We start from the raw sequence: 21,064 nt of genomic DNA, 5'->3' as shown, positions 1-21,064 counted from the left end.
TTGTTGATAACTTATAAGAGAAAATGAGATCCCAAAGTAAAGTGCCTAAGCCTCTGACCCGAGAAATCCACTAGGAGAACCTCAGGCTCGTGTGCACCAGGAGATCCGGACCAGTGTGCTCACAGCAGTGTTGCTGGTAAGTCATAGTACCCAGTCGGGAACACACTCCAATTCTTGTCAGCAATACAATGGATAAGTAAGTTGATAGATGGTGAGATAGTCATACAGTGAAATATTGTACAGCAATAAAGGTGAACAAATTACAGACACATGCAGCAACATAGATGAATCTCACAAATTGAGATGCGAGAAATACAGTATGATTCTGTGCATATGCAGGTCAGACAATGGAGGAGACTCACATACATTGTATAAAATGGCATACGCAGGGGAGGGCGGGGGAGGGGGAGAACAGCGGGAAAATAGCTAATGCATGCCAAGCTTAATACCCAGCTGACGGGTTGATAGGTGCAGCAAGCCACCATGGCACACATTCACCTGTGAAACACACCTGCACATCCTACACATGCACCCCGGAACTTAAAAAATAAATAAAATGACATACACCTAGGTAGTAAGACTACAAAAAGAACATTAAGAATGGGATTACCGGCTGGGCACAGTGGCTCACACCTGTAATCCCAGCACTTTGGGAGGCTGAGGCAGGTGAATCATTTGAGGTCAGGAGTTTGAGACGAGCCTGACCAACATGGCGAAACCCCGGTTCTACTAAAAATACAAACAAAAACAAAAACAAAAAAAACTGCCAGACATAGTGGCTCACACTTGTAATCCCAGCACTTTGGGAGGCCAAGGCGGGCAGATCACGAGGTCAGGAGATCGAGACCATCCTGGCTAACATGGCAAAACCCCGGCTCTAATAAAAATACAAAAAAATTAGCCAGGTGTGGTGGCACATGCCTATAGTCCCAGCTACTCAGGAGGCTGAGGCAGGAGAATCACTTGAACCCGGGAGATGGAGGTTGCAGTGAACCGAGATTGCACCACTGCACTCCAGCTTGGGTGGCAGAGCGAAACTCCGTCTGAAAAAAAAAAAGAATGAGATTACCTTAAACGTCGGGACATTGGCTGCCTCTAAGAGGGAGGAAAAGGGATAGATGGAGGTGACACATGAGGCTTGGGGAGGTTCTCTTTTGGGGTGCTATGGTTGGTAGGTAGTGGCTACACAAGTATTTGCTTTACATTATTTACAAAACTGTGTAAACATGTTTTATGCAGTCTTCTCTGTGGTGATTATCTCAGAAGCAAAGAGTAATTCGAGTGTCTGGTAACAGGGTTGGAGCTGAACAAAAGCTGGTTGTCTCCCACCCTCTTCCTCTGCCCCCACCGGTCCTGTGCTCTGTACTGCGAAGCCAGGCACTGCTTGGGGTGCAAAGCAGGAGAAAGATGCTGAGTGAGGCGTGGGTGTGAGCTAGCCACCTGCTTTCCCGCCTCCACCCCACACACTGCCCCCAGGCACAAATGCCTCAGAAAGACACTGCCCAGAGGTTTTTTTAAAATCGCTTTATTCAGGTTGGCTGGTAGTCACAGACTGGATCATGTATACAGGAAAACCCACCCCTAGGCAAAGCCCTCGGCCTCGCCCACCTCCCCCACATCATCACTGAGCGGCAGCCAGAGGTGCGAGCCAATTCCAAGGGGAATTGGATCCAATAGAAATATTTACAAATAACCAGGGGGCAGGTGTACCCCTGATCGGGAATCGTGAGGGAATTGAGTACCAGGGGGCCCTTGGCTCCCAACAGCCCCAGGCCCTGGGGTGGACTTGGCACAGGACCCAAGAGGGGGCTGGGGCATTGGGGGCCGGCAGAGGGGGACTCCTGGGAGAGCCTTGAAGACCCTCAAAGGGGTCCTGCCGGTGCAAAACTCTGCCTGGGGCCATAGGTCCGAGGGGAAGGCCCCTCCCTTCTGACTTGCCTTGTGACAGGGCAGAGAGTCCTGGATCCCCTGCATCCCTGGAGGGTCGCACAGGGAGCTGAACAGGAAGGACCCGCCAGGAGGTGGTGGGGCGTCTCGCTGTTCCCGCAGGCCTCCGTGAGTGACCCTGCAGAGCCACTGCCCCAGAAGGGCCCTCCTGGGAACTCTGTTCCCTGGGTCTTCACCAGGGGAGAGGCCCTAGTTCTGCTCAGAAGATTCAAGTTCATATTCAGGGAGGGGTCACTGTCCACACCCCCAGGTCCAAGTGAGGGATGGTAGGAGGAGGGAGGTGAGGCTGGGGGCCCCGGCTCAGGACAGGATGGGAACAAGCAAGCAAAGCAAAACACTGGACTCCACAGAAGCTGGTGACAGGAAGGGGGTGGCCCCGGGCCCCAGCATGGTCCCCACCCCAGTGTTCAGGGTGGACCGCCCCTTGGTGCCCAGGGCCACCTTCTCTGAGCCAGGTCACCACAGGGGTCTGAAAGGGCAGGGGTGGGTGGGGCTTACATGCTGAGCAAGGGGTGGTGGAAAGAGGGCCGACATGGTGGCCACAGGCGGCCTCGGGGATAGGGCGCGGCTGGACGCAGGCAGTCCGTCCCCGGTGGTCCGGCGGCTCCTCATGCACTCTGTACAGCGTGGGGGCGGGTGGTTAGGGGCAGGGGCATCAGTCTAGAGGCTGCAGGCCTCCTGGTCCACCGAGCGCTTCCTCAGCTCCTTGCCTGGCTTGGGGGGCGGCGGGGCAGGTGCGGCGGGAGGGGCTTCGGGCAGGTGCAGGACAGAGTTCTCCCCTGGCTGCACCCGCAGGTAGGCCTTGACCTTGTGGTGCCGGGCCTTGCCGTCGCTGAAGTCAATGACGCGGCACTCGTAGGTGCCTTCGTCCGTGGGCTTCACCCGAGACAGGCGCAGCTTGTGGGAGATGTTGCTGCCCACCACCTTGACCACCTGGGGGTGACAGAGAGACCGTGACCTGTCTATCCCGTGACAGTGGGGGAGAAGAAGAGTATGGGGGTCCCAGGATCCTAGGACTGGAGCCCCAGAAACACTCCCACAAGGGCCTACTGAGGTTTGCACAAGAGTGAGTTAAATAGCAAAAAAGTAAAAGCAACTGCCATGTCCATCAACAGACTGCATAACTATGCAGTGGTCTGTTCCCTGCATGAAGCACTGCAGAGTGGTCTGAAAGACGGAGCTAGAACTAGGCACGTGAGCTCAGTGGCAAACAGCAGAGGGAAAGCTCTCACTGCTGCCTGCCCCCAGGGGATGCCATTTATGTAAATTAACACAGAAACCTACTCTATACTGGTTTTGGGGTCTTCCAGGTGTGGAAGTTTAAAATAGACAGGAGGGAACACCAGGACCTCCTCACAGTGGTGGACTCTGGGCCAGAACACAGGGGAGGAAGTGGACCTGGTGTAGACTACAAAGCAAAGTCTTCATTTAGTCTGAAAGTGTACATTTCCTAAAAAAAAAAAATAATAGAGGTGCCTGCAGTCCCAGCTACTACTCAGGAGGCTGAGGTGCGAGGACTGTTTGAGCCCGGGAGTTTGAGGCTTGCAGTGAGCCATGATCGCACCACTGCACTAGCTTAGGTGACAGAGTGAGACCGGTCTTTTAAAAACCAAACCAGGCCAAGTGTGGTGGCTCAAGCCTGTAATCCCAGCACTTTGGGAGGCCGAGACGGGCGGATCACGAGGTCAGGAGATCGAGACCATCCTGGCTAACACGGTGAAACCCCGTCTCTACTAAAAATACAAAAAAAAAAACTAGCCGGGCGAGGTGGCGGGCGCCTGTAGTCCCAGCTACTCGGGAGGCTGAGGCAGGAGAATGGCGTAAACCCGGGAGGCGGAGCTTGCAGTGAGCTGAGATCCGGCCACTGCACTCCAGTCCGGGCGACAGAGCGAGACTCTGCCTCAAAAAAAAAAAACAACAACAAAAAAACCAAACCAGGCCAAGTGTGGTGGCTCATGCCTGGAATCCCAGCACTTTGGGAGGCCAAGGCAGCCAGATCACTTGAAGTCAGGAGTTTGAGCCCAGGCAACATGGGGAAACCCTGTCTCTACTAAAAATACAAAAACTAGCCAGGGGTGTGGTGGTGCATGCCTGTAATCCCAGCTACTCGTGAGGCTGAGGCATGAAAATCACTTGAACAACCTGAGAGGCGGAGGTTGCAGTGAGCCGAGACTGCACCACCGCACTCCAGCCTGGGCGACAGTGAGACTCTGTCTCAAAAAAATAAATAAATTAAATTAAATAACACAATAAAAAACAAAACAAAACAATATAAAGGCTGATGACAAATATATCAGGATGCTGATAACTATTCACTCTACTTGGGGGGAGCAAGGATGTTTGTTATATTCATCTTTGTACTTTGACTTTTTGTTTTATTTGGTTGGGTTTTTACATTTCTGTTTTAAAATGGGAGTATCACTTTTAGAGTAAAGTGCACACAGCCCGAGGAAATGTTTCCTGTGTAAGCACCATCCAGAGCAAAGCATGGGACATTCGTGACCCCCCAGAGCACACCCTTCACTCAGCAATACTTCCCCCGCTGGGGTCCCCCGCTTTCTGACTGACGTCTGTCACCATAGATAGGTTTTTTTCTGTTTTGGAACTCTTGTATGTGTGTGTGGCTTCTTTCCTGTGCCTGGCTTTTTCGACACAACCTGTTATCGGTGAGATTTCTCCATGTTGCTGCCTGCATCTATTGGTTTGTTTGTTTGAGACAGAGTCTCTGTTGCCAAGCCTGGAGTGCAGTGGCGTGATCTCAGCTCACTGAAACCTCCACCTCCCAGTTCAAGCAGTTCTCATGCCTCAGCCTCCCCAGTAGCTGGGATTACAGGCACCCGCCACCATGTCCAGCTAATTTTTGTATTTTTAGTAGAGATGGGGTTTCACCATGTTGGCCAGGCTGGTCCCGAACTCCTGGCCTCAATTGATCAACCCACCTCAGCCTCCCGAAGTACCAGGATTATAGGTGTGAGCCACCATGCCCGACCATCCATTTGTTCTTTTCCATTGCCGTGTAGTATTCCATCACATGCATACTGCACAATTTGTTTATGTGATCACCCATCGATGGACATTTGTGTGATTTCCAGATTAAAGCTCTTATGAATAAACCTGCCCTGAACATAAAGTAGCCGCAGGTGTTTTTTTTTTTTCAATTAAAAAAGAAAAAGCAGACGGACAGTTATATAAGATACACCACTGGGGAAGCTGGCTGACGGGTACAGGGGACTTAATGACCTATTTTTGAAACTTTTCCTGAGCCTATGACTCAAAATAAAAAGGTTTTTTTATTTAAAAAAAGAAGAAGAAGAAGGAGTTGGGCCTATGGAGAGGGGTAATGGTGGTGGGAGGGGGCTTCCCTCCTTCCCTGGCCCCTTCTTCTTAGAGAAAACAAAACAAAACAAAACAAAACAAAACATAAAAACCCACCCGCAGTCCCTCTCCTGCCTGGACAGAACAGTGGAGGTCAGTTCTCAGCTGCCAGTCGCTGATCCCCTTCCCAGACAGCTTTGTAGGTTCAGGTGAGTGGGCCTCAGACCTGTGGCCTACTGGTCTCTTCCTTCTGGAAGGACAACGAACTGGCTTGTTCCTGCCAAGCCCCAGCTCCTAGAGAGGGAAGCCCAGCTTCTGGCTCCAGGTGGGATGCCCCTGCTGGTCACCCCTGCAGTGAGGGGGCTGGGATGAGAAAGCATGGCCTCTGCATGCAGCCTGCAGATGTTTCTGAGCCTGGGCTGGGCACTCACATGTGTGACTTCTAATCATCTCACCAATCTGCCCTGGGGAGGCCTCTTTCATCAACCTCCCCAATGGGAACTCTTGCTGACCTCATGGCCTTTGTGCGTGCTGGGCCCTCTGCCTGTGTGGGGTTCCCTGTTCATCTTCACCTGCTTGGTTCCCATTCATCCTAAATGTCACCTCCTCCAAGAAATTGACCCCTGTCCCCACTCCCTCCTATTTCCTGCATAGCAGTCTTCTCATTTTGAATTGTGTATTTGTCTGTTGACTTGATTTTGGGTTCTCTCCCTGGCTAAACCATACCCGCCATGAAAGCAGGGACAATATTTATTTTGTCCATGTGAGTGGTTATCACAGAGCCCAGCACTCCATAAATAATCATCAACATTTTTGCAATGAACGGACCCATGACCTTCTTTCTCCAACTGAAGTGGTACTCAGATGTCATGCTTTCTAATTTTAAGCCACATGCACACGATGATACGGTTTGGCTCTGTGTCGCCACCCAAATCGCATCTCGAATTGTAATCCCCACGTGTTGAGGGTGGGGCCTGGTAGGAGGTGACTGGATCACGGGAACAGTTTTCTCCATGCTGTTCTCATGATAGTGAGTGAGTTCTCACAAGATCTGATGGTTTAAAAGTAGCAGTTTCCCCTTCGTTTCCTCTTCTCCTGCCACCACGTAAGACATGCCTTGCTTCCCTTTAGCTTTATGCCATTGTTGTAAGTTTTCTGCGGCCTCCCCAGCCATGCAGAATATTAAGTCAATTTAACCTCTTCTTCTTTGTGAATGACCCAGTCTCCGGTAGTTCTTTATGGCAGAGTGAATACCCACAATGATACCCACTTTGCAGATAGTGAAACTGAGGCTCCAAAAGAAGTGACTCGCCCAGAGGCACAGAGTCAGTGAGTGGCGGAACTGGGAAGAGGCTCCATGCACTCTCACCCTCCCAGTAGTGTGAGAGGCTCACGGAGGGCCACCAGTGCTGGCAGGGCCACAGAGAAGAGGAGAGTGTCCAGCAGTGGGGAGCCTGGCCTTCCTCCCTCATGCTGAGCCTTTCTGGCTGCCCATCATCCCCTATATGGAGGGAAAGCCTTCAGCGGAGGCACGGAGGTGGGACCCAGGCAGGACTTCCCCATGGCAAGCAGTGGGAAACCCTCCCAGGTGCCCCTCTGGCTGTGGGGGCACCTCCTCCCTAGTGCCAGGCCCTGCTGGAGCCCACCCTGTCCCTCTGACTCCATCACCTCTGCCCTGTGGTCCTGCGTGCTCTCTCCGGCGAGCTAGGAGATGCTGCTGCAAATGCGCAGCGGGAGCGAATTACCTCAACATCTGCTTCCCTCACGGATATTAATTATCCTTCATTTGTCAACCCTACAAGGCGCTAATGGAGTAATAACGCAAAGCGCTGGGAGCACTCGCTCCTAGGGAGGGAGCACCAAGCGAGGCCCAGCCCTCAGCCCACCGGCTCCCATCCCCCAGACGGGGCCACGAAGGCCTGGACGGCTCCCCAGGCAGCCAGATCCCTCCTCCCTGGCACGCCCTCTGCCAACAGACAGATGTGGCCTTCAGAAGCACAAGCTCTTCCTCTCTCAGAGAGGAGGAGGGCAGGGAGCACTGCAGGGAGTGATGGGAGGCCCGGCGCTGACCCTGACAAGTCACCAGCACTCTGGCCTTGGTTTTCTTGGGCTAAATTTGTCCGTTCATTCAACAAGCATTTAGCAAGTGCCTACCACAATGAGCCCGCCAGATCCTGGTAATGCTGGCATGAGCTGACAGTCTAACAGAGAATCTAGACCCCTAACCCACAATCAAGCAACTCAGCGAGTGAACTTCCAACAGGACGAAGGGCGAGGACACATGTCAGACACGACTCCCTCCCAGTCCCTGTGGTCCACACCTCTAAGCACAATCTGGAGAAGGCGAATACTATATTTTTAACAAAAATAATAACAGCAACAGTAGTGCCAGTGGCTAATGTTTAAGAAGCACCTGATCACTGTGAGATGATGTGATAAGTTTCACCAATCATTCTTTCTTTCTTTTATTTTTTGAGACAGGGTCTTGTTCTGTCACCCTAGGCTGGAGTGCAGTGGCATGACCATGGCTCACTGCAGCCTCAACCTCCTGGCCTCAAGCAATCCTCCCACTTCAGCACCCCCCCGACCTCCTGAGTAGCTGGGGCCACAAGTGCGCACCACCACTCCTGGCCAATTTTTGTATGCTTTTGTGGAGACAGGGGTCTCGCTGTATTGCCAAGGCTGGTCTCGAACTCCTGGGCTCAAGCAATCCTCCCTGCCTTGGCCTCCCAAAGTGCTGGGATTCTAGATGTGAGCCGCCGCGCCCAGCCAAGCTTCATCAATCTTATTTAAACCTCACAATAACCCTGTGATGCAGGTGAAGACACTGAGACTCAGAGAGGTGAAGTGATTTTCTCAAGGCCACCCAGCTGGTGACAGAGTCCACACCCTACCCACCGCTCTGGGAGCCTTCTGAACAGTAAACTATAGGTCAGTCTTCTCATGTCTTTCTGAGGCCCCTAACCCTCCATGTCTTGGGGAAACCCAGCCCCAAACCTCATCAGAGGCCTCTCCCACAGGAGGGGGCCCAATATCCCACTCCAGGAGCAGCGTGTTGGATTTTATCCACCGTACACTATGCAGAAAGCCCTTCAGCCCAGCCCTCCAGGGCAACTGGAGAGCCCACGGAGAAAGGAGACCCCCACATGGTGACCCAGCTGTAAATCATAATCACCTCCACATGCATCGACAGGCCTTAGCCGTGCAATTAAGCACCTAATTACGCTGAAAGAGACAAGGCCGAACCCTGACCAGGGCCAAGTTCAGCCTCCTCTCTGCTCTCCCCACGGCCCAGGCTTTTCCGGGCACTGCAGGGATACCCTGAGGCCAGCTCACATTGGGCAGGCTGGGATCTTCTTCCAGCCATGCCAGAAGAATGGATTTGTACTCGTGATGCCAACCCTTGCCTTCACGTGGCCTCCTGGGAAGAGGGGGAGGCCCCATGGAAGGTGCTGGGGTGAGGAATAGGGGTCAGATGGCTCCTGCCCCAGGCTGGGCCCTGTAATCAGCCTCTATCAGTTCCACCCGGCACTTCACTGACCCCTCAGCATGTTCAGAATCCAACTCAGGGTCTCCCCATACCTGGGCCCCAGAAGGTCTTACTGCTGTAGCCAAACTCTGCAATGGCCGTTTCTGTTTTCTTTCCACACTCTGCACACTCCACCCCTGAGCCCACTGACCTCCTCTAAACACCATCAGACCCCTTCCCCTTCTCTCCAGAATCCACATCCCCCAGCACTGGTGAAAGCAAGGTCCAGGGCTTCTCCCATCTGGGCCATCACCCCAGCCTCCTCCCAGGTCCACACAACCTTCCAGCCTCTTCTTCCATGACAGCCAGAGCAATTTTTTCAAAATGCCCCCAACCTAAACTCTTCGATGGCCCCCATGGTGGCTGACAAGGCCCTTTGAGGTCTCTTCCCGGCCTGCCCCTCAGCCTCACTGGCCACTAGCAATTCCTCCAGCGCCCACAACCAGCCAAGTTCCCCACTCCTTGTCAAATCTTCCACACCTCAGTGCTCACCTCAAACATCACCTCCTCCAGGAAGCCCTCCTGGCCCCCCAGGCTAGATCAGATCCCCCGTTATAGCAGCTCTCCTCATTTTGGTCACAGTTGTAATTCTATTTTTTATCATGCATGATTACTGGATTAACACCCATCTCCCACACTGGACTGGGCGCACCCAGAGGGCAGGGAGGGTGTGTGTGTGAGACCATGGTCTTTCCAGAGTCATCTTTGTTTAACTCAGCTTCCAACCACGAGCCGTTTACAGTGATGAAGTCCCCCAGGAAGGAGGGTATGTGTGGAGAATTTTACCTCGTCTTAAAATTGGGAAGTTGTGGACTACCTCTGCTTGCAAAACTGGTTAAGAGGAAAATTAACCTCAATTCTAGCACAAAGGACTTTAGTTAGATCGAAAGAAAAACTTCCGGAACTTGAAAATGGCCAATAAGCAGAAATGTTTGCCTGAGCCACGGAAATGATTCCACCTAATGTTGGAATCCTTAGCAGATGCAAGCTACCAAGGGAGATATTTTTAAGCCAGGGCCCTTCCCTGGGCCCAAGTTAAATGAGATAATTCATGTAAAGTGCTCGTCATGGCTCCTAACATATGGTAAGCACTCAATAAATGCTAGTTGCTATATTATTATTATCATTATTATTTTCTCACAGATGCCTATCCTCCCACATAAATGATGTCCTTACGAGTGCAGGAGTGCGATCTCGGCTCACTGAAGCCTCTGCCTCCTGGGTTCAAGCGATTCTCCCATCTCAGTCTCCCAAGTATCTGGGACTACAGGTGCGCACCACCACACCTGGCTAATTTTTGTATATTTAGTAGAGACGGGGTTTCACTGTGTTGGCCAGGCTGGTCTCAAACTCCTGACCTCAGATGACCCGCCCACCTTGGCTTCCCAAAGTGCTGGGATTACAGGTGTGCACTGAGCCCAGCATCTGAATTTTTTTTTTTATTCCCTTGCCCACGACCTGCTGTCTTGCTAGGAATAAGAGTTTTATGAGTCACAAATTCACGTTAACAAGTTTCCACCGTAGGAACCACTGTCATTCACATAGCCTAATCCATAGCACTTTACAGTTTCCAAAGTGTTTCATATGTGCCTTCAACAACAGCTAACTGAGGAAAAGGGAGAGTCGAGGAGGTGGCAGAGCTGAAACCAGGACTCAGCTCCTGGGATGCTAAGTGCTGGCCCCACTGTGTCCTCACAGTCCCCGCCTGGCAGTCAGCACAGCCGACTTTCAGAGTCTGAATCTTCACAAGGCCAACAGAGCCACCCTGGCAGGTTCACGAAGCCCTCCCCGCACCAAGCCCCCCGAAGCTGACAGCATTTTCTTACCCTCAACCTTGGACCATTATTATTTGATCACAGATGCCTGTCCTCCCACGTAAATGATCTCCCTGTGAGATTCTGGGATTCCACCAGCCTGTAGACTGCACTCTTTGGCTTAGACAGTGTTTTTCAAAAGATCTAATTAGGTCCCAATAGTCAAAACTCAGGAGATACTCCACTAAAATGGGGATTTTTAGAAGTCATGGGAATATGGGGCCTAGGTCCCTGCCTGGCTCAGCGGTTCCCTGTAGACACAGGGTCTGAGCTTCCCGGGCCCCCTCATGAGCTCTTTCACTGGTTCACGTCATGTCACCGGTATGCATATGTGAACAGACATGGGATCCACACTGTGGTGGCAAGTCCATGTACAAACATCTGGCCGGGCACAGTGCCTCATGCCTGTAATCCCAACACTTGGGGATGCTGGGGCAGGAGGATCACCTGAGGTCAGGAGTTCGAGACCAGCCTGGTCAACATGGTGAAACCCCGTCTCTACTAAAAATACCAAAAAAAAAAAAAAAAAAAAAAAAAAAAAATTAGCCAGGCATGGTGGCATGCTCCTGTGGTCCCAGCTACTGGGGAAGCTGAAGCAGGAGAATTTCTCGAACCCAGGAGGCGGAGGTTGCAGTGAGCCGACATCGCGCCACTGTACTCCAGCCTGGGTGACAACAGTGAAACTCCATCTCAAAAAATAAAATAAAATAAAATAAAATAATACAATAAAATAAAATAAATACGTGTATGGTTCACACACACATTGGCCTGGGCGTATGTCTGTGTGTGTGATAGTTATTCATCAAATATTTATTGGGTACCTACTACACCATGCCAGGCTCTGTGCTAGACTCTGGAAATGCAAAAGTGAGTCAAGCAGGCTCAGTCCCAGTGCCCCCCATCTCTGGGAGAGACAGTCACGAAGCAAAAACTCACACAAGTGGATAATGACAACTAGAAATACAGCCAGCAGGGAAATGGGAGGGGCGCCAGCTGGGTCACAAGTTCAAGGGACGCTTCCCCGAGCTGAGCTCTGTGGGAAGAGACAGAGAAACAGCTTTGCAGGCAGGGGGACCAGCCTGTGCAAAGGCCTGGAGGTGGGAAGGAATGGGAAGGTGGAAAGGCTGCCAGGGTCGGCAGGGGAGGGGGAGTGAGGTCAGGCAAGAGGAGGTGAGGCTGGAGGGTGGGCAGAGCAATCGTGCAGTTCTGAAGGCCACAGAGAAAAGTTTGGGCTGCCTCCTCAGACTGCAGGAATCCAGGGAGAGTACGTGTGTATTAGGAATGGTTGTTCCTATGGCACTGTCTGCACGAGGAGCTTGGCCCATGCCTGTTTGCGTGCTTCCTAACCAGACCCTAGGAGCCCCAGCTGGTGCAGGCATTGCAGGGGCTGGAGGTGGGTGGGTAGGGGTAATTGCACATTCATGCTGAGCACATTTATTTTATTTAACTAATTAGTGTCATCGCATTCCCCTCATGTGGGACCCAGCAGCCTGGAATTCTAATCCTCTAAGTCAATTAGATTATTCTCTCCTTTGCCAGAGCTGCTCCTTAAACCCCAAGCAAAATTATAGGAGAAAGGGCTGTGATGAACAGGGTATTAATATGCACACAGATCTACCTGTCTGGGCTTAACAGATGGGTGTTTGGGCCAGAAACGGGGCATTCGATATGGATGCGCCCTTGGCAGAGGGTAGGGGTGGACCCACAGCCACCCTGAGCTGGATGGAAATGGCTTGAATTTTCAGACCCCAACTGTGCCCTGGGCCAGACAGCACAAATGATGCTTTGAAGGTCCTTGCTCTCTCATCCACCCCCTTCCGCCTGAAGGGGCTGCAGGAGCCTCCTCCCTGGCCTCTCTGCCTCCATAATGCCACCTCTGATGCCCGACATGGCACCCCAATGATCCCTGTGCCCAGTCTCCACATGGTGACCTTGGTTTGGGGGTGCGGCTCCTCTGTTCATCCCTGTCGAATTGGACTTGGGGACCTGAGCTCCCCTACAAGTCCTTGAAAAGTTGTGGAAGAATCAAGCAAAAAAGGGTGAATTTAGAAAGACTTCCCCATCATGCGCATGCGCGCACACACACACACGCATTCATAACCCACGGGCACCTGCCTTTTCTGAGTGTGTTGCTGGTAGATGTCTAGCCTCCTGCCAGGCTGACCTGACGCCCCATGCACAAATCTTGCCTCATTGCATGGCCACATGTGTCCCCGGGCGGGTCCCCTCCACTCCGTGTTCTCTCCCCCGTTCACCTCCTTTCTCCCTCCTGTCTGCCTCTCCCAGGACCGGCTTTGGGTGCCCCCTCCTTCACAAAAGTTGTCACTCCCTGAACTCCCCTGGGCCCCAGCTGCACTGACCTGCAGCACAGCCCGGTGACAAAGAGCTTGAGCCCTGAAGCCAGGTAGCTCAGCAACACCAGTCACCCTTGATATGACTCGGGCAAGTCCTTGACCTCCTGAGCCTCAGCTGCCCCACCTGCAAAATGGGTGAATGCTTGGCCCTTCTTATAGAGGGTGGCTACTAACAAATGAGTCAATAAATAAGAAGGCCTGCCCAGTCCTGAAATCCTTTGGCTAGAGTGCCCCCACCCTGTCCCCAGTGCCAGATCACCGAGTGACCCTGAGATGGCGTAACACTCAGTAATGATAGGCCAAAAAAAGCTGGCTCAGGCTCATTAGACCTCGTTGGTTCCCCAAATAAAAAATGCTGCTGAAACAAGCCTGAAGGCACCAGGACGCACACAGCCTTAGCCCCGACAGGAGAAAATGCATCTTCTCTCCCCTGTCATTTTTCGTGCCCATCATTGAACGAACTTGAAAAATCTCCGGCTTTTAAAAAACAGAGCAGGGCCATTTTTTTCCCTTCTCTTTTTGTTCTCTTCCATCTTCTTGCCCAAGCTCCCTGCTGAACTGGACCCCAATTTTTTTTAAGTCACAGCTGTGCCCTCCATTAGAGCCCTTTCGAGAAGTCATTATCAAAACTCACACTTATTTTGGTTGCCTCCTTCCCTGTGTCTTCCTGCTGAGATGCTTTTAGCTGTTAGGAGTGGGGAGGGGTGGAGAGAGCAGAGACAAGGTGTTAGTACAGGGTGGGGGTGGGGTGGCAGTGTGGGGAGACTCATTATAGGGATACAGACAACAGCTAAGATTCTCATGATAGCAGATGAGGCTCGGGGGCCATGGAGTCTGGAGTTGGGTTCCCTCAGCTTTCTGTATCCACTCAGGGGACAGAGGGGATGTCAGAGCAAAAGAAGATAATGGAAGTATGTAGAAAACTGACCACATTTGTGCATTTAGACACACAAGGGTACTTTGGTATGCATTGGAGGGAGTGTGAACAGGCAGAAATCTAAGCGTCGGCTTGGTACGTTGTTAGGAGCGTGTTTGTCTGTACTCTTGATCACTCTGAGAGTGTGTTTGTACTTTCAGGCGTGTCACCCATGTGAACGTGTGTGCAGATGCTGTGGGAACCCTACCCACATTCCCCACCTTCGCAAGCTGACCCTGGAGGCTTCCAACCGCAGCCACTTGCAACGGTTTGCCTAAGGGCTTTCTCTGGCCACTGGAGTCCTCTAAGCCTGCATGTGGCAGGGCTGGAAGTGTTGGGGAGCTGACACCTCCAGAAGCAACACAGAGTGTGATATGCATTTGGGCACATGTGAGACACTCATGAACATGGGGAGTGTATGAGTGTGCCAATGTGTGTTTGTGAATGTGTGCAGATACATGTGGTCGTATATGAACGGGTGGGCAGATCTCTATGTGTTTGCGTGTTCATTAGTGTATACATATGTGTAAGGATGCGGATGATTCAGATGGAGTTCCTCCAAGAGCTGACCTTGAGACAAAGGTCAAGTAGTTTATTTGGGAGGTGATCCCAGGAAGCACAAGTAGGGGAGAAGGTGAGTGAAACCAAAAAAGGGAAGAAAGTTAATAATGGGAGGTATGTTGCCGGTTAGTTACCACTGTAGGCAATTGGAGCTTCATCCCACTGGGCACTCGGGGAGACAGTGAAGAACATGCTTCGGTCATCCCAGCTGAGGGCGAGGGAACTGGGGCATGCATCCTCCAACTTTGCAGGTCACTGGTGGGGGCTGCTTCTGCCTATTGAGTCCCCTGCTCCTCCTGCTTGCCTTGCTGGCTGGCAGGCTCTGGTGTCCAGAGAAAACCCTCAAGCAGAGCCGGAGGAGCTGGCAGTTGGCAGTGGGCTGGTCCCAGGCATGCTGCACACCGGGCATGGGGCAGAGCCCTCACAGCATCTGCTCTACAGGTGTGTACACACGAGCATGCACGTGTAGAGGGGCGAGCACGTGTGCAGCCAAGGGTGTGTTGGGAGCCTGGTGCACACCTGCATGTGTGCCTGTGAATGAACTCAGCATTTGCAGAGCTCTTTACAAAAAGGCTGCCTGTGTGGCCTGGAGAAGTGGTGGGAAGCGAGTCACAAGACCTACCTTGCTCCATAACCTGAAGCCAGCTTGTCCCTCTGGCCTCAGTTTCCTCACCTGTACCCTGAAGGGAGGCCCTCTGTGCTCTGGAAGGCCCTTCTTGCTGTGGCCATTTCAAGTGTTTAGCCTAGCTCTGCCTCCTGCCCGTTCCCCCAGATAAGCCTCCATGATCACCTAAAACCCCCACCCCAGGAGGAAGAAGGGAGGGAGACAGCTGTGTGGTGTGGAGAACAGCGCTGGAGCCCACATCCCTCAGAGGAGAAGAGGGGCAGAGAGATACCCCTACCCCAGGGACCAGGACTTCCCCATCCCAGCTTGGCATCTCCCCAGGGGCATTACCTGGTTCGAGGCCCACGACTGCTTGTCGGTCCAGTCCCGGTGGCTCCGTACGTACCACCACTGGATCTCCAGCGAGTAGGAGGGGGAGCCGCTGCCACGGAAGGAGCAGGCCATCTCCACGTCCTCGCCCGTCCGTGCTGTCATGTCATGGGGTGTCTCTGTGAACAGGGCTGTGCAAGAAACAGGGGGAAGAGTGGCGGGGCTCAGGAAACCACAGAGCTGATGGTAAGGGAGGTGGAGAACGTAGGAGCAGCTGGCCCTGCACGGGTGGAGGGGGTGGGGGTACCCACAAGCCCGCTGGTGGGAGTGGTCTGGCTTCAGGTGGGCACCCGAGAAGCTCAGCAAGGTGGGCCAAGGGTGCGTGCAGCAGCCAACGTGAGATGGGGATGAGGGAGTAGGTGTCGGCCTTGGAGGCCACACCAGCAGCTGGGCGCTGTGGCAGAGCATGCCAGGGATCAGAGAAGGGCTGGGCTGGATGTGGACAGCAAGAAGGCCCGGGAGGAGCTGCCGCTCTCATCAGCTCTTCCAGGTTCTTCCAGTCACCCAGCTCGGTTCCCCTCCTGAGTTACTCCAGTGTCCATGTACAGCAGCCAGCGCCATCTTTGCAAAACCAAATCAGATGTGGCCTCTCCCCTGCTTAGAACCCTCCCCTGGGACCCCAGGTATAGGGATCGGCACCCGTTCCCCTGGCTTCCTCCCTGTCCTGTGGACACACCTCCCTTTCCAGCCTCACTCTTGCTCTGGCTGTTCTCCTTCTGGAATGCCCTTCCCTCCGCCCCTCTTTGCCCGGCTGGCTCCTTCAGATCTGGCAAAGCTCAGCTCACATGTCACCCCCAAAAAGGTCCTCCTTGAGGATCCCAAGAAGGTCCCCCACCTCCTGCCTTGTCCCGTTGCCTGTGGCAGGTCCAGGAGGACAGGGACATAGAGCTCCTGCAGCTGGCAGTTGCTGGTGCAGAGTGGCTGCTCGGTGGATGGAATGGGTGCAGAATTCTTCACCCTCTCAGGGCACCCAGGGTGAGGTGGGAGCCAGTCCTGCCTCCTGCCCCATGCAGGGCCCAGCTCTCCACCACAGCCCAGGGCAGACGGTTCCCCTGGCCCAGCAGGAGGCCTGCTCCATCCGCCATCCTCCATCCCACCAGGTAAATGAGAAAACACATCCCCACTTCATGTGGCCCAGCGCCCCTCCCCACCATATGCTCTGTCTCCTGTCTCCCCAAACAAATATTGTCCTGAGATGTAATTAGAATTCTTTCCTCTTCTCAGGAGAGATTATCTCACTCTGGAAAGACGCCTGGCAACGTGCAGGTCACCCAGGAATGTTGTGGCTGTCAATCCCCCAGCCCCCACCCTGTTCCTCCTGGTGCTGCAACCTAACAGGGTCCCCTGGCCCAGAGGGGCAGATTCCCAGCCCCTGGAGTCCTCACCACCCCAGCTCAGCTTAGGGCAGGAGGAAGAGGGAGTCCTGGGCTAGGAGGTGAAATCCTAGATTTAGGCCCCTGCTCTGGGGCCACCTCTCTCGTCCCCCTGTCCCCAGGATACTGACGCTGATGCGAATTGACAAAGGACTCCATCTGGAAGCTTCTGCCGTTTCTCCTCGTGCAGCTCTACTTGAGCAATGGGTTTCTGGGCTGAGACCAAGTTTGAGATGTCCCTAATCCTCAAGGTCAAGGGTTTAGAAAGCAGCTCATGGAGGTTCCCTGCTTGCTGAGGCTTGCAAGTCCCAGCTGCTGTTCTGTAAACAAGGCCTGGTTGGTTAATAGGACTAAATGTCTGGGTTCCTGAACATGCGCGAGGGGTGGTGTGGGGCGCCATCCCATGCAGCCCACTTCAAAGCTGTGATCCTTCTTATCCCCAATAAGGAAGAGTCAATGCGGGTGCCTAGAGGGAAGGTCCCTCTCCCACATCACTGTGAGGGCCACCCCATCCTTCCAGGAGAGCAACCCAGAAACTAGTCAACCTGGGCTCCCTCTCTCCTCTCTCCCCTCCCACATTCAGTCTTCAAGGAACCCTGTGGGTCCTGCCTCCCAACACTTCCAGGATCTGGCTCCTTCTCCCCACTCCGCTGCCTTCCCGGGGCCAAGCTGCCGTCCTCTCTCACCTGCAACAGCGAGGAAAGCTCAGTGGCCTCCCGCTTCCACTCTTCCTCCCCGACAAGCTATTTTCACACAGCAGCCAGACATACCTTGGCAAAACATAAATCAGTCCCTGTCCCTGCTCTACTCACCACTCTCCCAGGGCATCCTCCTACCCACAGTAGCAGCAGTCCTCACTGCCTCTGCCTCCCAAAATGCTGGGATTACAGGTATGAGCCACCATGCCCAGCCAAGAGGATTGCTCGTGCCCAGGAGGTCAAGGCTGCAGCGAGCCTCGAACGCACCACTGTACTCCAGATGGTTGACAGGGCCCTCCATGGGAGGCCATTCCCCTCTGGTGTTGGCCTCTGCCTGACTCCCTGCTCCTATTCCTACCACAGCGGCCTCCTTTCAGCTCCTTACCCGGGCATCCCAGTTGAGATTCCACCTCAAGACCTTTGCACCTGCCGATTCCTCTGCCTAGAACACCCTCTCCTCAGACTCCTCTGAAACAGCCATCCCTCCCATGGCTCCCTCCCTCCCCTGCCGCAGGATCCTGCTCAAAGCCTTCTTCCTTCGGGAGGCCTTCCCTGACCACCTCATTTAAACCCAGCACTTCAAACCACCCTTCCCTCCAACGTCATCAGCACTGGCCAACAGGACTTTCTGCCGTGAGGAGGGTGTTCTGCACCCAAGCTGGTGCAGTAGCCAGTAGTCACCTGTGTCTGCTGAGCACATGACATGTGACAGAGGACCTGAATTTTACATTTTATTTAATTTTACTTCATTTAAGCATAAATGTTAATAGCTACTTGCAAGTAATGGCTACTATGTTGGACAGCACAGCTAATATGCCTATTTTACATATGTTTACTGTCAGCCTTCCCTCCCAGCTCCTACAGCAGTGCCTGGCACATAGCAGATGCTCAATAAATACATTTTATTTGGACACAGGGTCTTGCTCTGTTGTCTAGGCTGGAGTGCAGTGTGCATTCAAGGCTTGCAGCAGCCTTGACCTCCAGGGCACAAACAACCGTCTCACCTCAGCCCCCTGAGTAGCTGGAACTACAGGCGCAAGCCACCATGCTCAACTGGTTTTTTGAATTTTTTGTAGAGACATGGTCTTGCTTTTTGCCTAGGCTGGACTTGAACCCCTGGGCTCAAGCAGTCTCCCTGCCTTGGCCTCCCAAAGTGCTGAGATTACAGGTAAGGTATGAGCCACCATGCCCAGCCAGTAAGTGCTTTTTGAATGAATGAATAAACAGCCTTAGCTGGGCAGTGGTGGAGAAGCGTCCAGAGCTAGGAGGACCCTGCCCTGAGAGTCCTGGGCCAGGTCTCGCCCTCGGAGTCTTCCCTGACACCCACTTGCCACCTCGAGTGGAACACAAGGAGATAGTGAGGAGCCTGCACGGGAAGGGCACAAGAGGTGATTCTAGCGGGTTGCCGGTCCCTCGTCCAAGATGGTGGATTCTGCCTTGATTCATGTCCCTCCTGCCCAACACCAGGGCACCAGGGGCCTTTGTAAACAGGAGGAGAGGGGGTGAGGACCCTGGTTGGATCTGGTATGACCACCAGTGTGACCCTGGCTGGTCAAAAGACAGTGGAGGGACACAGCTGTGGCCTCTCCAGGTGCCATTGCCTGAGCCATGGAAATCAAAATGGCTCCAGAGATATCAGCTATCTTGCTCAATGCAGAACACAGAGCAAGAAAGGCTGAAGCCAGCCCTCGGACCCAGCCGGTGTGACTCAGCCACTGCATGCCTCCTCCTTCCAGACACAGGTGAGGTGGTAACCATGTGTGGTGGGCGGGGGCACGGGAGACAATGTGCATGGTCTCATGAGTGGGAGGAGAACAGAGAGGGCCGCCCTTGGGTGGAGGCTCCGCTGGGGTCTCTTTGGGAAGGGCCAGGCCTCCAATTCACCCCCCCTCGGTCTCCCCCTGCCCACGGCAGAAAACCCTGACTCTGGCCCACTCATGCAGAAGGTAAGGCTCAGAGAGGGCAGGGGCTAGTCTGGAGTAACTCAGCAGCCCGGGTTCAGCCAGGAGAGACCCTCTCACCCCCAAACAGATACCTCCTGGGCCCTGGCATGGCGTGGCAGCCTGGGGTGGGCAGAAGCACAGGGGAGGACCCCACCACATGGCCACCTCTCCACCGGGACGCCAGTAGTGGCCGTCTAGGGCCTCGTTGTCCAACAGAAACAGACTGCAAGCCATACTGCAAGGCACGCATGGAATATTCCATCTCCTGGGAGCCACATGAAAAAAAAAACCATGAAATTAATTTTAATAATGTATTTTATTTAAGCCAAGATATCAAAAAAATTATTTGAACATGTAATGAAAATTATTAATGAGGCCGGGCACAGTGGCTCATGCCTGTAATCCCAGCACTTTGGGGGGCCGAGGCAGACAGATCACCTAAGGTCAGGAGTTTGAGACCAGCCTGGCCAACATGGCAAAACCCCAACTCCACTAAAAATACAAAAATTAGCCGGGTGTGGTGGCACGTGCCTGTAGTCCCAGCTATTTGGGAAGCTGAGGCAGGAGAATTGCTTGAACCCGGGAGGAGGAGGCCGCAGTGTGCTGAGATCGTATCACTGCACTCCAGCCTGGGCAACAGCAAGACTCTGTCTTGGAAAAAAAGAAAGAAAGAAAGAAAGAAAATTACCAATGAGACATGTTCCATTCTTTTTTGTGTTAAGTCATGGAAAACTAGAGTGCATTTTACATGTTCATGGCACCTTTCAGTCCTGACATTCCTAGGACTCAGTGGCCACAAGTGTTTGACGTCTTAGCAGGTGGTGAGCTCTGCCAGCTTCAGGTCCCCCCATCACAGGTTCACATGGCTCAGACCAGGCAGCCAAGGCCCAGTGCCAGGGAGTAACCCTTCCACAGCCACATAGAGTCTGGATTTGAAACCAGGCCTCTGTGACGCCCAAGTCCATGTTCTTCCCAGAGTATTCAAATGCTTTGTGCTGGTAGTGCTATAGGTTAGTGCAAAAGTAATTGCAGTTTTGCCATGAAAACTAATGGCCAAAACCGCAATTACTTTTGCGCCGACCTAAATATTTCTTTCTTTTTTTTTTTAGACGGAGTCTCGCTCTTTCGCCAGGCTAGAATGCTGGCACGATCTCGGCTCACTGCAACCTCTGCCTCCAGGGTTCAAGCGATTCTCCTGCCTCAGCCTCCCAAGTAGCTGGGATTACAGGTGCCCGCCACTATGCCCAGCTATTTTTTGTATTTTAGTAGAGACAGGGTTTTACCATGTTGGCCAGGATGGTTTCGATCTCTTGACTTCATGATCCACCTGCCTCAGCCTCCCAAAGTGTTGGGATTACAGGCATGAGCCACCACTCCCGGCCCTAAATATTTCTTTAAAAGGCCCAGTCCCGCAGCTGGGCACAGTGACTCATGCCTGTAATCCCAGCACTTTGGGAGGCAGAGGCAGGAGGATCACTTGAGGTAAGGAGTTCGAGACCAGCCTGACCAACAGGGTGAAACCTTGTCTCTACTAAAAATACAAAAATTAGCCGGGTGTGGTGCTGGGCGCCTGTAATCTCAGCTACTTGTTAGGCGGAGGCAGGAGAGTTGCTTGAATCT

General features: G+C 53.1%; 1 protein-coding gene across 1 annotated transcript in view; it reads right to left on the bottom strand.

The window, feature by feature from the left end:
• Positions 1–1,509: 1,509 nt before the first annotated feature.
• Positions 1,510–21,064, bottom strand: part of VSTM2L (V-set and transmembrane domain containing 2 like) — a 43,892-nt gene continuing 24,337 nt past the window's right edge. Inside the window, exons 2-4 of the mRNA XM_030913919.1 lie at positions 15,392–15,561; positions 13,594–13,644; positions 1,510–2,880 (exon numbers count right to left, since the gene is read on the bottom strand). Coding sequence (XP_030769779.1) covers positions 2,608–2,880; positions 13,594–13,644; positions 15,392–15,561 — 494 coding nt within the window. The 3' untranslated portion in view covers positions 1,510–2,607. The remainder of the gene's footprint in view (positions 2,881–13,593; positions 13,645–15,391; positions 15,562–21,064) is intronic.

This window comes from Rhinopithecus roxellana, chromosome 13 (genome assembly GCF_007565055.1).
Source record: "Rhinopithecus roxellana isolate Shanxi Qingling chromosome 13, ASM756505v1, whole genome shotgun sequence".
Taxonomy (NCBI): domain Eukaryota; kingdom Metazoa; phylum Chordata; class Mammalia; order Primates; family Cercopithecidae; genus Rhinopithecus; species Rhinopithecus roxellana.
The sequence above is the reverse complement of the archived record's forward strand: the minus strand, read 5'-3'. Positions and strand labels throughout refer to the sequence as shown.